We start from the raw sequence: 13,040 nt of genomic DNA, 5'->3' as shown, positions 1-13,040 counted from the left end.
GCCACCACGGCCCACGCCACACCGGCAGCCGGCTCCGTGCTCCCCCCAGGCGGGCACCGCGTGTCTCTGTGCCGGCGCAGCTGCGCTGGCGGGGGCTGCCAGCTTTGCCGGCATGTCGGTTCCTGTTTGCACCGGGGAGGAAAATGCATTTCCTTTGGGCAATGAGTTGCAAGCTGGTGCTGGGCCCCAAGGCTATGATGTTTCCCTCGGGGACTGTGGGAACCAGGGGTGGCATCCCCACCGAGGTCCGTACTGCAGGGGCAGAGCCCATGGAAATCATCTCCCGCAGTTCCAGAGTCCCCAGTGCCTGGGCTGTGGTGGCGCAGATGTTTGTGTGCTCACTGGGATCCTGCACACAGATCAATGCCAAGGCAAACCAGAGGGAGAACGCTTTCATCCTCCTCCAGCCCCTAACGACATAACTGCTTCCAAGAGCGAGCATCTCACCCACATGCTCCCACTGACTGCGGGAGGAGCCCCACGTTCCACCAACTCGGTGCTGGTAGCAGAGGTGGACAGGGGGAAGGTTGATCCTCCTGTCCCAACAATGTCCCTGGGCTGAGGAAGTGCCAGGTGAGCCAGCAAAGCCCTTAAACACAGGACTGAGCATTTGCTGTGGCTTGGGAATCATGGATAAGAGCCCATAGAACAGGATCAGGCCCCTCCGAGCAGGGTTGTGTGCAGAGGGCACAAGGCTGGCAAGAAATGTGGTGGTGGGTTGCTGGCACAGGGCACTGTGGGCTTCACTGCATGGGCTAAAGCACTTCAGTGCTTTCTGTGGTACATGAACAGGTCCTCTATGCGAGGGATTGGAAACAGCTGTGCTCCCCTCCACACACCTCCCTCCCTCCTTCCATCTCTCTGTCCTTTCCATCCCCCTGCCCAGCCGATCTGCCCCCTCCTTCCCTGCTTTATTTCTCTTTCCCCATTTGGAAGGGACCATGGAAATCTCATCTGACCCCAAGGCCATTTGGAGCAGATCTCAATAGATCAGCTTGCCCAAAGTCGCATCCAACCTGGCCTTGAGCACTTCAGGAAGAGTACATCCACAGCTTCTCTGGGCAACCGCAGACTCTTTAGCCCCTTCTGCTTTGGGCCAACCTATCCCCAGCCTTACAGCTCAGAGAACCAGAAACATTCCAGGTTTGTGCAAGGTACTGGACTCTATGGAACCCATGGGGATTTGAGACATCCATGGACAATCTCATAGAGGTCAGTGCAGGAGGGAGCACCAGGGAATCCCTGAGTGTGGTGGAGCTGCTGGATAGATGGTGGTGGAGAAGCAGTGGAAGAGGAGCCCATCCTGATACCGGGAGCATGGGGACCTGGAGCAGGAGGAGAAGGAGGAAGGAACTCATACAGCTCACTCCTTACCATCTTCCTACTTCCCCTGCCTATGGGACTGGAGTGACTGCTGCGTGAGTCAATGTTTGGGGTGGGAACGGGGTGACCATGCCCCTGGCACTGGCATTACTCACCACAGAGCCCCCAGCATCACAGCCCTCCCTCTGGCTCGTGGCCGGCGACCTGCCTGGGGCTGCTTGCCATGACTCAGGTGCGAGCCACCCGGCCACACAGCCAGCCCAGCCTGTCCGCCCGGCTGCCCGGGGCTGGGACAGCCTGTGGGTCGGGGTGCTGGTATGGTTGGGAAGAGGACCCGTGTGGCAGTGAGCCCAGAGCCCTGCCTGTGGCAGGGAGAGCACGTCCCAAAAGGGTGTGCTGATGGCTGGGGTGGTGGTTGGGGCATAGGGCAGGGGGTGTGCCGGGCAGCTCAGAACGGATGGGGTCCCATGGCTGTACAGGTGACATCTGTCCCTGGAGCTGGAGAGAGCAGGGACAGAGCAGGGTGGTGGCAGCAGCTGCCTGGAGCAGGGGCTGGGAGAACGTGGGAGTCCCCAGGAGAATGGTGCCAGAGCAGTGGGAGCCCTGGCTGGAACTTTGCAGACGTTGAGGATGGTTTTGGGTGCTGCCGTCTGAGCTTTCCATCAGCCAAGCCAGTATCCGCGTTTCCCATCCTCCCCCTATCTGTATTACTACAAACTTTCCTAAAAAGATTTTAATTATTTATTTATTTGTTTGTTTATTTATTTTGGCCAAAATATTCTATTTTTGGTCTCTGTCCAGAGGGTTTGTTTTTGTTTTTGTTTTTTTCTCCCCAAGTTTGATTGAATTAATCTGCCCGGCTGTTTTCAGCTCAAGCAATTGAAGGGAAAATTGTGCTCTTCCCATTTGAGAAACAAATAAATAAAAAACGAAGCCATGAACATTGCAGCATTCAGGCATTGTTGTTATTATCATTAACCAAAGTACTATCAACTTCCCTTTTTCCCTTGGGAAGCTTTGTAGCAAGGGCTGGGATCATTCCCCCCCCACACACAGCCGTCCCTGTCCCTCCATACACAACCTGCCCATGCCCACCCCCATACGTCCCCACGCACCCCCTGCCCCCCCAGGCCGGGCCGGGGCTCCCCCTAGCGGCCTCCCGGTGCTCCTCAACGCTCCCCGTCCCGCATCCTACAACCCGCGTTGCCACGGCTACGGCAGGGATGCTGCTGGGGCTCTGGGGGATGTGGGGGGGTCTCTAAGGGTCTGGAGAGGAGAAAACGTAGGGAGTCCTGGGGCACTGCTGGGAATCTGGGGGGATACCAGGGAAAAGAGGGGTCCCAGGATGCTGGGATCTCCATTTCCCAGGTTCTTTACCCCCTACGTTTCTGGATTTTGGGGTTTTCAGCCTGTGGGGCAATGGCAGGGAGGACACAGGTCAGATCCCATAAAATAACCTCTTGCCTTCCCCAGGCTTTAGGTGGCATTCACTCTTCTAGTGCCACGTATATTCAGCCCATTGTGGGGAAACTGAGGCAGCCCCCAAGGAAGCAGATTGTAGAAGGCTGGGATGGAGCCAAGGAATGCTGCTCCCAGACCCAGAACAGCCCCCGCACTCTGACATCTCCCAGCGAGTCGGCATTCAGAACAACTGGAACAGTGCAGAGGGAGGGCAGCGGAGACACAGAGCTAAGATGCATGCAAACAAACACACGGGGACAGGGTCACTGACAAACGCATGCTGACAATTTGCCATGCACTGATGGACACGCATGGGGCCACGTGGGCGATCCTTTTGCACACACACCACATTCTCACACACACAGCGATGGGTGTGCGCATGGAATCGGATACCCACGTGCAGGCATGACCACACGTGGGCGTGCAACCTGAGCGTGCACACTGCAGCTGCCTGCTCACACACGCACCTTGGCACGCACACCCATGTGCTCCAGGGCCATGCGTGTGGCTGGGAGTTCCCGGGAGCCCCGCGTGCCGCCCCTCTCCCGGAGCCAGGAGGGAATTTCCAGCTCTAAAGCTGCAGTTGACATGTAGATGCTCCCACCCCAGCGCTCCCTGGGCCAATTTAATGGTTCATCGGCACCCTGATTTCTGCTTGACGGATGGGGCAGGCAATGAGCATGCCACCAGGGTCTGTCAGTGGGCATCACTGCTGCTCCCAGCCCCACGTTTGCCCAGCAGGATATGGGCTGCTCAGGTTTCCCAGCTCTACCTGGCACTGTGCCTCCCAGGTGAGGCTGCACGTGGCCCATGGCATGCCAAGCGAATGCCTCGCATGCCACCAACCCCACGGTGCCAGCAGCACTGCATGGGGCTCTGCAGTGCCAGGCTCTACAGTGGAGGTGGCTGGAGACAGTGAGAAGAACAGAGAGCACCGGCAATGTGCACAAAGCCCATCACTGCTGTGTTGGGGCGGGTGGCAGCGCCTGCTGCAGAGAGGCGAGCAGAGGGCACACCGGCTTTAAATAGCTTTATTAGACGAAGCTCTGCACTGCAGCCCCACTGCAAGGCCGTGGGGATGTTAGACAGCGTCCCCACGCCGCAGGGACATCCAGCCGCAGAGCTGTGCTCACAGTCCCCCAGCCCATAAGGTCCCACTGCGCCACCTCTCTGTGTCCCCGTGCCCTCTGCACCATCCTGGGGGTGGTTCCCCAAGTGTCCTCGCCCCTCGGAGAGGCCGTCAGATGCAGAGGCTGAGCTCCTGGCGGACGGAGCACTTGCGGCACTGCACCACGCAGCACCAGTGGAAGCGGCACAGGCAGTTCTCCTCCAGCACCACGGTCTCATCGCGGTGCCCACGCCCGCAGCACAGCAGGTCGCAGCCGCTCGTGTCCATGGCCGTGCTGTTGCAGACGCGGCCCCGCGTGCCCAGCGAGCCCGTCTTGCGGTTGGCAGAGCAGAAATCAGGTGAGTCGGCCGAGTAGATGAGGTCCTGCTTGTCGGGAGGTTTGATGTTGTCGCCCACCGGGATGAGGGTCTTCCCATCGTTGCCCCCCATCACCTTGAAGGCGCCGTTGAAGCGCTCCAGCAGGCGGTCGCCCACCTCTCGGAAATGGGGCATCTTGCGCCAGCAGGTGCGCAGCGTGCAGGAGCCCGAAAGCCCGTGGCATTTGCATTCTGTCCTCATGTAGCTGCGCACTGCCTGCGGACACACGGCAGTGCTGAGTCCCCACTATTCCCCTGGTACCCAGCTCCCCTCATCCCAGCACCCCTGCATCTTAGAATCCCAGCATCCTGGCATCCCTACCTCCTGGCAACCCTGCATCCCTGCCTCTCAGCACCCCTACATCCCTGCAGCCCTGAATCCCAGCACCCCTGTATTCCTTCACCCCTGCGTCCCTGCATCCCCAGTCTAATGGTATCACTCAGGGGAGGATGGACAAGTGGGCTCCCAAAGGACTCCAAGCCATGTTGTGGTCTGTAGGGATGATGCTCTGTGCTTCACCCAAAGGAGTGTAGGGTGATGCTAAAGGGAGCAGGGAGTGCATGGAGCCTTACCAAGCGCCCAGCCTCATTGTTGTGCAGATCAATGAGTGCACGGATGTCGTTTTTCCCCTTCTTGCTCTTGGCATCCATGAACTGCTGCGACTTCTCATAGCCAAACTGCACGTCGTCCCCACAGCCTCCCCATTCCCAGGCTGTGCCCTCGGTGCCCGGCCCGGCTGTGGGTGATGGAGGTGCCCGGCTCCGTGTCAGCTCACATCCACACTGCAGCAGCTCACCCATGCTGCAGGCCTGTGTGATAGCATGGCTGACTCCAGCCGCCGTGATGGCATACACAAAGGCTGTCTCCCGGATATCTGCAGGGGGACAGAGAGGGACAAGGTACGAGGTGACAGCGAGGATGCCATCCTGTCTGCTCCAACCCCCATACCTGCTTTGCCATGGGGCTCTGCCTGCCCCCCTCCCTACTCCAGCACAGCCTCCACCCCGCAGGATTATTTATTATTAGTATTTGCTCTTGTCTCTCTCTGCTCCGGGACACAAATTCCAAGCATCCTTCCCCTGCCCGGACCTGCCGCTCGCAGCCGCAGCCAGCGGGGGATTCTGGCAGCGGGGGTGCAGCACCCTGCTGGGGGGCTCATGGGTTACCCTGTGCCAGGTGGGTGCCAGGGCAGGGCTGGCGGGGGGTGGGGACTCATTAATTAGGGTGGCATAGGGACATAGGGGAAGGGCAATGACAGATGTAACTCTTTTTGCAATCCATATAGAGAGGGAAAGGGGACTTGGGGAGGTGCATCGGTGTGGTCACTGGGGTCAGTTCTGATAAGAGACTCAGGGACGCAGTGTTTCCTCACACCTATGGCAAAATTTAGGAGCCTCATCCTGCCAGGAGCCGCCCCAGCACCATGGCTGTGCCATGCCCCGTACACAAACACCGACCCACCAACATACCACACACGTGATGGAGATGTGTGACGTGTGCTCATGGTGACCCCATCCCTGCACACGTGCACAGCTGCTTGCTCACTGCCAACCCCAGCAGCTCTCAGGCTGCCCCCCAGCCCTGCACTGTCACTCACTCCCTACAGCTGGGACACAGCTGGCCAGGGGATGTGTCCTTGCAGTGCTGCAGGGGAGTGCTGTGTTGTGCAGGGGATGGGCCAAGGAGGGAAGGACAGCGCACAGGGCCTGCAGGAGAGCTGTTTCCACATCCCACGCCCTGAAATGCTCTCAGAATTGGGGAAGTCTGTGGGAAGAAAGGGAACTGGGCGCATCGATGCTTTTCCAGCTGCACCACCTAGGGAGCAGCTGTCCCTCCTGTTCCTAGCTGTCAGCTCCAGGATCAGACTCCTGGTTTTGCACCAGCACCCATGATGCTCCCAGCACAGGGACTGATGCGGGACCGGTGCCCGTGGAAGCAATCCTGCTAGCACAGCACTCTCCCTTCCTCTTGATAGTTCAGCCCCCTACCCTGATACTGGTGCAGTGGTGTTGGGTTGGACCAGCGGATGGGCTTGACTCATGGTGCCCTACAGCCATGCCTCGGGCACGGGAAGTGCACACAGAGGTGATGCCCCAGGGACAGGACAAGGGGTTTGCATGGTCTAGGCACCTGTGGGGCCACCTCCCACCCAGTCCCCCTTCCTTCCCCACATAGTGGGGTCCCGAGGGAGCAGTAAATCACTGCCAGACGAGGGTGCATTCTTGGGCTGTGCGCAGCCCCGCGCTGTCTGGGAGCATCGCTAATTGCTTCATTACAACACAGGGAGACATGTCCCGGCAGCGTGGCTGCACCACAGAGCTCTGAGCAACCCCCTCTGCATGCACACACGTCCGCACGCTCCCGGCTCTGCCCCAGCTGTGCCAGGAGGTGCGAGGCCTGGGGGCTGCAGTTTTTTAGTAGCTGTGAGGCTGGACCTTACCCTGCTGCAGGATCTTGCCGAAGTACTTGCTGTGGCTGGTGCAGTTCCAGCGGCGGAAGCGGAATTGGTACTGGCACTCCCGCACGCCCAGCTTGGTGCCCTTTGCCACCTCCTGCACGATCTCCGGCTCCAGCTGGCACAGCTCCGCCTGCTTCCCCGCCAGCCGCTTGGTCTTGCGGCAGATGCTGTTGGGGTCCATGACCAGGGGGCTCCCCACTGCCCTGCAGGAGGGACAGCGAGCAGAGCAAAACCAGCACCAGGCACGGCCGGATACACCGCCAGGGACACCCGGCGTGTGGAAGATGCTGTGCCCTGCAGAGCCAGATGGGGATGGGGCAGATCTCAAGCTGTGGGGCTGGAGAGTGGTGCTGGCTCTGCTGATCCCAGCGCGGGAGGGCAAGTCTCAGCTGGGGCCCTATCAAAGGCAGCTCCTCGCCAGCACAGCTGGAGAGCCGCGCACGCATCTTGGGCTGGAAGGCAAAGCCCGAGCACAACAGCACGCCGCCGGCTACAGAAATTCCTGTACTTCCCCCACACATTTTGCCCAGAGTGCCCTCACGCAGCTGCACAGCTGCCGGCACTGTGCCCCGTGCCCCGTGCCGCGGTGGGCAATGGCCCAGTGGTGCCTCGGGCACAGGGCGGGCACGCCATGTACTGACAGCCTCCTGCCCACGCTGCCTGTCCCGCAATGCTGGGTGCCTCTGGCCGGCACATGCCCCTTAGGCCACCTGAATTGCAAAGAAGAAGCTGCCCCACTGCTGCAAGCCTGTTCCTCTCATCCCTATGCCAGCAGTGTCCCGTCCCAGGCTCTGTGTGTCATCCCCGTCCCCTCCTGGAGTGGAAGCTCCCAGGCCGTGTTTTTGGGTGCAGCCCCACTTGCTGCTGAGTGCTGCTTCCAAACCCAGACAAGCCTTTATAGTCTGGCCAAGCCCCAGGGGCTCGAAAATCACAAGATGAATCTCTGTGTTTAAGTATGTCCTGGGTTTCCTTTTTTTTTCTCCCTCTCTCTCAGCTTGGGGGCTGTATAAGGGACACAGGGCTGCAGGAACCACAAAGCCCCACCTAAAGCCTAGTTTTGGGGTGGGAACTTTGTGCAGGCTGCCTTTGCCCCATACCTAGTCTGGAGTAGGCTGATCTATCCCTGGAAAAGATAGGGACAGAGGTTGGGATGGGGACATTTGTGAGCAGGGCTGGGTGTGGGTTGACATGTCCTCTCAGCCAGGAAAATGAGCCCTGATACTTTGGCTGGAGGTTTAAAGGACTAAAGCAATGCAGAACCCGTGAATCTGGCTGCCAGCAGAGAAACTGAGGCAAGCCCATGGACCTGCTGGGGAACTCACAGCCCCACAGCTCGGTGTCCCTTTGGTGGGCAACTGGGGGAGCATCATGGGACAACAATGCTTGGTTCCCTCCTAAATCATTTGCTTATGGGGAAACGGAAGCATATGGGCAACTCGTTCCATCCATTCCCACCCCATCTCACCCCATCCCATCCCATCCCATCCCAACCCACGATATCCATGTGGCCATTCAAGCTCCTATCCCAAGCTGGGAAGGCTCAGCTGGCTGATCCAGTGGGGTGGGGAAGAAGGGGAGCTGGGGATGGGACTTTCATTAAACGAGGACTCTTTGTACATCTTATAAAAACGATGCGTGAGCCCTCGGGCCCTCAGATCAAATGCTGAACTGCAGCTCACCCCGGCCGTGCCGGATCAGAGGGGCCGGCAGGACGGGGAGTGCTCGGCCCCAGCGGCACCGCGGGGGTCCCCACCCCTGGCCATCAGACCCTGGCCGACCCAGCAAGGCATGGGGTGGGCTGCCTAAGTCCTGTGCAATATTAATTTCCGCTGGGCTCTGCTTTTTTGTGAGGGGAGGCTGATGGGAGCCCGAGAGCTGTTTTGCTTTGTGGGGCTTTGGGGGGGGGGGGGAGACAAGGGCAAGAAAAATGCTGCCAAACTGCTACTGCTTTGGCAAGGGCTCCGGCGCGGGGCCCAGATCTGCCTGAGCTTGTCCTGCTCCAAGGCCTCCCGCATCTACAATTAAGGTGCCCCACCTCTGCCGCCGGGCACTCCTCCCCCTGCCCTGGCGATGGAGCTGGGTCGCCAGTGTGCCCCCCCAAGCCCACCCGGGGCACCTCGGTTCTGCAGCCCTTCACCAGGCTCAGTACCCCTGCAGCATCCCTGCGCCTACTGCCGGAATGGCACAGAGTGGCAGCCCCTCAGAATGAGGACTGCAGTGATTTCTGCAGTGCTTTCTAGCAAGAGATTCAGCCCTCAACACCAAAAGGGGAAAATGAGGCATGACAGAGGACCTGGACCTGCCTTGCAGATCTTCCTACCCTTTGACATGCAGCTGCAACCCTGTTGGCTCCCACAGTCTGCGCCCAGGGGTGCTATGGAAACCCAAGCTGCACCTTCTGGTGCAAGCCCTGTGTTCAGGGTGACAGAGCCTCCAGTCCAGTTCCCAACCAAAATCATAGATCAAAGGGCCTGGCACAAATCCCGCTCACCCCTCAGGCACCCTGGGCAGCATGGAGCAGGGCTCCTGTGCAGGGCACTATGCAAAAAGAGAGCCTGTGGGGTCCTGGTTTACAGGCAGGTGATAGAGGGATGCTAAGGTGCACCTTGGTTATGCATTTGGCTACTCTGCTCCTTCCCAAAAGGGCATATTCCCATCCCACTGACCTGGGGCTGTGCTGCCAGCATGCAGTATGGAACAGGGGCATGGGGATATCTCCTAGCAGAGAGGATGCTGGCTGTGCTTTGGATTCAGTGCACAGGGTGATGTGCTTTTCCTTGGAGGAAATGTGGGACCCTCCTGCAGCATGGTAAAGGCATGGCTCGCCTTGCACCCATATTTCCATCCCAGCTTAGGGCTGCAGAAACCTGTGGTGCCCAGGCAAGCCCCTGAGCCCAGAGGTACTGCTGCACCTGTTTGCAGAGAAAACAGCTGTGAGATGTGAGCACTGAGGGCTGAGCTCCTGGAGCACGCACCCATGGAGGTGATGGCCACGAAAAGATATCTGAGCCTGGAATATCTTGGGATGGAAAAAAGGGGTGTTAGCTCATCGTGGCTGCCCTGGGACGTGCTGCAGGACAGGGCACCCGTGCTGGGCATGCCAGGGTTGGGGCATGCCAGGATGGCCTGCAGGCATTGGGGGGCTGAGGGCAGCCAAGTGGCGGCTGTGGGTCATCAGACTCAGCAAGTGACTCACAGTGTTCACCCAAAGCATGCCAGCCTAGGAGCCTGCCCTTACAGGCTCGGCCATGCTCTGTGTCGGGTGGCTGAGCAAAGCAGGAGGCTGCTGGTGCACGGAGCCCACAGTGGGTAGCTCTGGGGAGAAGGGACCACGAGCCCCAGGCAGGGTGCAGCAGGGGAAGCCCATGGGTGCAAGTGGACAGACCAAGGCACAGCAGGTGCTGGGGTTTCTTCTCTCCCTTGCTCTGATGCTGGAGCTGTTTCTTTTATCTCCTGACTTTGCTCACCCCAAAGTGCCTCTAAGAACAACTTGGTCAGGCTGCAGGTGAGTGGGAGGCATCAGCAATGGTGACACAACAACAGGGACAGCTTTATGAGTGGGGGCGTCGCACAGACTGGACACAAGCGCAAACCCTCTTGACCAAAATCTTGCCCTGAATATGCCCTGGGCTCCTAAGAACACAGCCTGGTGCAGACTGAGTGCCCTGCGGCCGGCACGGTAACACAGCTTCCCCGCTGACACCACTCTCCCCTCTGAATGCAGAAGGTCTATGCGTCTGCCCGTCCCTCCTTCCCCTGCCTCTCCTCAGACACGTCCGCAGGGCACAGGGGATGAGCGTGCCTGTATCTTCAGCCATCCCTCTGAGGAAGCCCGACTGCAGCCAGGATGCTCATTCTCAGCCCTCAAAGTCCTTATGCAAAGGCATAACGCCGAGACCCCCACGCACGGGGGGCGGCAAGGAGAAGTTCTCCCTCCGTCACCAGCCTCTGGGACGGATGGAGGGACAGCCTTTTGCGTGCGCAAAGCAGCGGGCTGAGAGCGAGCCAAGGAAATAACGCAGCGCTCAGCCGGCGGGAGGGAGCGTGCCCCGGGATGGCGCAGATGTCCGGAGGCGAGCGGTGGGGAGCAGGGAGCGCGGCACGCACCGTACCCTGCCGAGGCTTCCTGCATCGAAACTCCACGACCCGCTTTAACCCCTTCCCCAGCAACTCTGCCAACACGACGCCGGGGTGACGGCACCGTCCGTACCCACCGAGCCCCCCAAACCCCCCGTTCCCCCCGCTTTGCTCCGTGGAAGGGATGAAGCTGCGGAATAAATCAGTGCCGGGCGTGCGGGGGAACGGGAGGGGAACGGCTTACGGAGAGCTTTATTTTAGGGGTCAAAAGAGTGTGACAATGTGGAGACGAATAGCCTCAGATAATGAATGATAGCCCGGACGGCACGCCGGGGAGCTGGAATCTAAGCACTTAAAACCGGATAAAGACAGGCTGGGTGAAATTCTTAATAGATTTAAATAGTTCATGTTTCGACAGATACCTGGGCTTTCCGAGGCTGGGTCCCAGCTCTGTAATGAATCCCCCACCCCCTCCGGGATCCTGCGAGGCACCGTCCCTGCTGCCTTTGATGAAGGCACCATTACAAACGGGGGTTTTGTCCCCGCCGCGGCCAGGGGAAGCCGTGAGGACCCTAGGGCTTTTAATTAAAGTTGACTTATTGGAGGGGTCTGGAGGCCCCTCCCTGCCCCGAAGGCAACTCAGTGCTCGGGGTGAGGGGAGAGGCTGTGGGGGAGAGGCCTCGTCCCCAAACCCCAAGCAGTGCTGCCCCCCGACATCGGTTTTGGGGACCCCAAGCCAGGCAGCGCACACCCCATAGGGTGGCTTTGCTCCCCCGCGGTCCCCTCCGAAGCGGTGACCCGAGGGCTCGGTCCTCGATCCAGCGACACCTTCGGAAATCCCCCTCCCCGTCCGACCCCGGGATGCCCTATACTCACCACCAGAGCCCGATGATGTTGGCGGGGCAGAGGAGGATGAAAAAGAGCCCCAGCTGGGTCCGAGAGCGGGGCAACATCCTGCCAAGGCTGGGGGGCAGCCGGAAGAGCCGAGCCCCCTCCGAGCCCCCCGGGAGGGCTGCGGGGCTGCCCGCTGCCTCCCTCCGCCAGCCCGGCGCAGAGGGGCCGGGGGGGGGCCGGGCTGGGCAGGCACCTCCGGGCGGCTGGAGCGCGGCGAGGAGGCTGCTCCGCAGAAGGAGGAGGAGGAGGGACAGGGCTGCGAAAGCATCTGCCTCCGACAGGGAAACCGGAGCCCGGGGGGACGGACAGGGCGGGCCGGGTGGGGGGACTCCGGGATGCCAAGCGCAGATCCGTGCACGCAGACCTCGGGCACGGCGTAGGCACGGACGGTGGCAGCGGCTTGCCTGTCACCACGTCTCTGCTGCCGTGCGTGTCACAGCCCCTCCTGGGCACCTCGAACTGCCCTGCCTTGTCCAGCCTGCCTGCTGCCACCTGCACCCCCGCCTGGTTCTCACTGCCCACGTCTGGCAACCCTCCGGTGCCCCGGTTTCCTCTCTCCAGTGAGGTTTGCCTGGCACAAACCTGGCACTACTGGCATTGCATCAGGTTGTCTTAGCTGGGGACACGTGACAAGAGACACCCCCAAGAGCCTCTTGGCACCCAGATCCACTCCTTCTCTGCAGTTACCTTTGGGGTTAGAGGGGTGACAGGTCAAGGAGCTCCCCAAGAGCAAACAGAGCAGAGAAGGTGCAAAAGAGGAGCATAGGGGGGAGCAGCTTGGTTAAGGTGATCTCATCTCAGGTGCAGCTGGGGCTGGGAGGAACACAGCCCCCAGAATGGCTCTAAGCAGGCAGTAAGACCTAAGGCAGGAGGAGGTGAGGGGCTGGGGAGGGAGCAGGGGGCCATGACAGGGCTGGAGATGGGACGACCAATGCCCATAGGCTGCCACTTCAATTTTAACTCCCCCAAATAGCCTCAGGAACAGTTACTTGGGGTTCAGCCCAGGCTCTCCCTGTCCTCCTGCCTCCAGCTCTGCACCCCCAGGGTGCCGACCAGCCTCGAGCTTTCCTCACTCCATCCATGGGGACACAGCATCGTGTTCACCCCCTGCAGTCTTTTGCTTTCAGCCACTAACTTCTATCCCATCTGTCCTGTGAGTTCCTCGTTGCCTTGAGTTTACGGGGGGACACATGGATAGGCAGCTCCTTGGGAGGAGACATCCCCGTTGAGGCTGACACTGTGCTGCAGTGACACACAACTCATCTGCAGCCGTGTTGAAAACGCCTGTTGTCCCCCTCCCTGAGCTCCCCGCTGCCTTCATCTGCACCGCAAAGGGAGCGC

At 60.0% G+C, this 13,040-nt stretch overlaps 1 protein-coding gene across 2 annotated transcripts; it reads right to left on the bottom strand.

Moving 5' to 3' along the window:
• Positions 1-3,796: 3,796 nt before the first annotated feature.
• WNT6 (Wnt family member 6) lies at positions 3,797-11,982 on the bottom strand. Of its 2 annotated transcripts, none has more exons than XM_072342499.1 (4): positions 11,682-11,982; positions 6,711-6,926; positions 4,843-5,144; positions 3,797-4,486 (listed from the first exon to the last, which is right to left on the bottom strand). In XM_072342499.1, exons 1-4 carry the CDS (start codon positions 11,965-11,967, stop codon positions 4,025-4,027), a joined length of 1,266 nt encoding a protein of 421 aa, XP_072198600.1. In that variant the 5' UTR covers positions 11,968-11,982; the 3' UTR covers positions 3,797-4,024. The 2 variants fall into 2 exon arrangements, with proteins under 2 accessions (XP_072198600.1, XP_072198599.1); XM_072342498.1 differs by having other exon boundaries at positions 6,711-6,931; positions 11,682-11,902.
• Between the last annotated feature and the right edge of the window lie 1,058 nt (positions 11,983-13,040).

Source organism: Excalfactoria chinensis, chromosome 7, assembly GCF_039878825.1.
Source record: "Excalfactoria chinensis isolate bCotChi1 chromosome 7, bCotChi1.hap2, whole genome shotgun sequence".
NCBI classification, from domain to species: domain Eukaryota; kingdom Metazoa; phylum Chordata; class Aves; order Galliformes; family Phasianidae; genus Excalfactoria; species Excalfactoria chinensis.
This window is presented reverse-complemented; position numbering and strand designations above follow the sequence as displayed.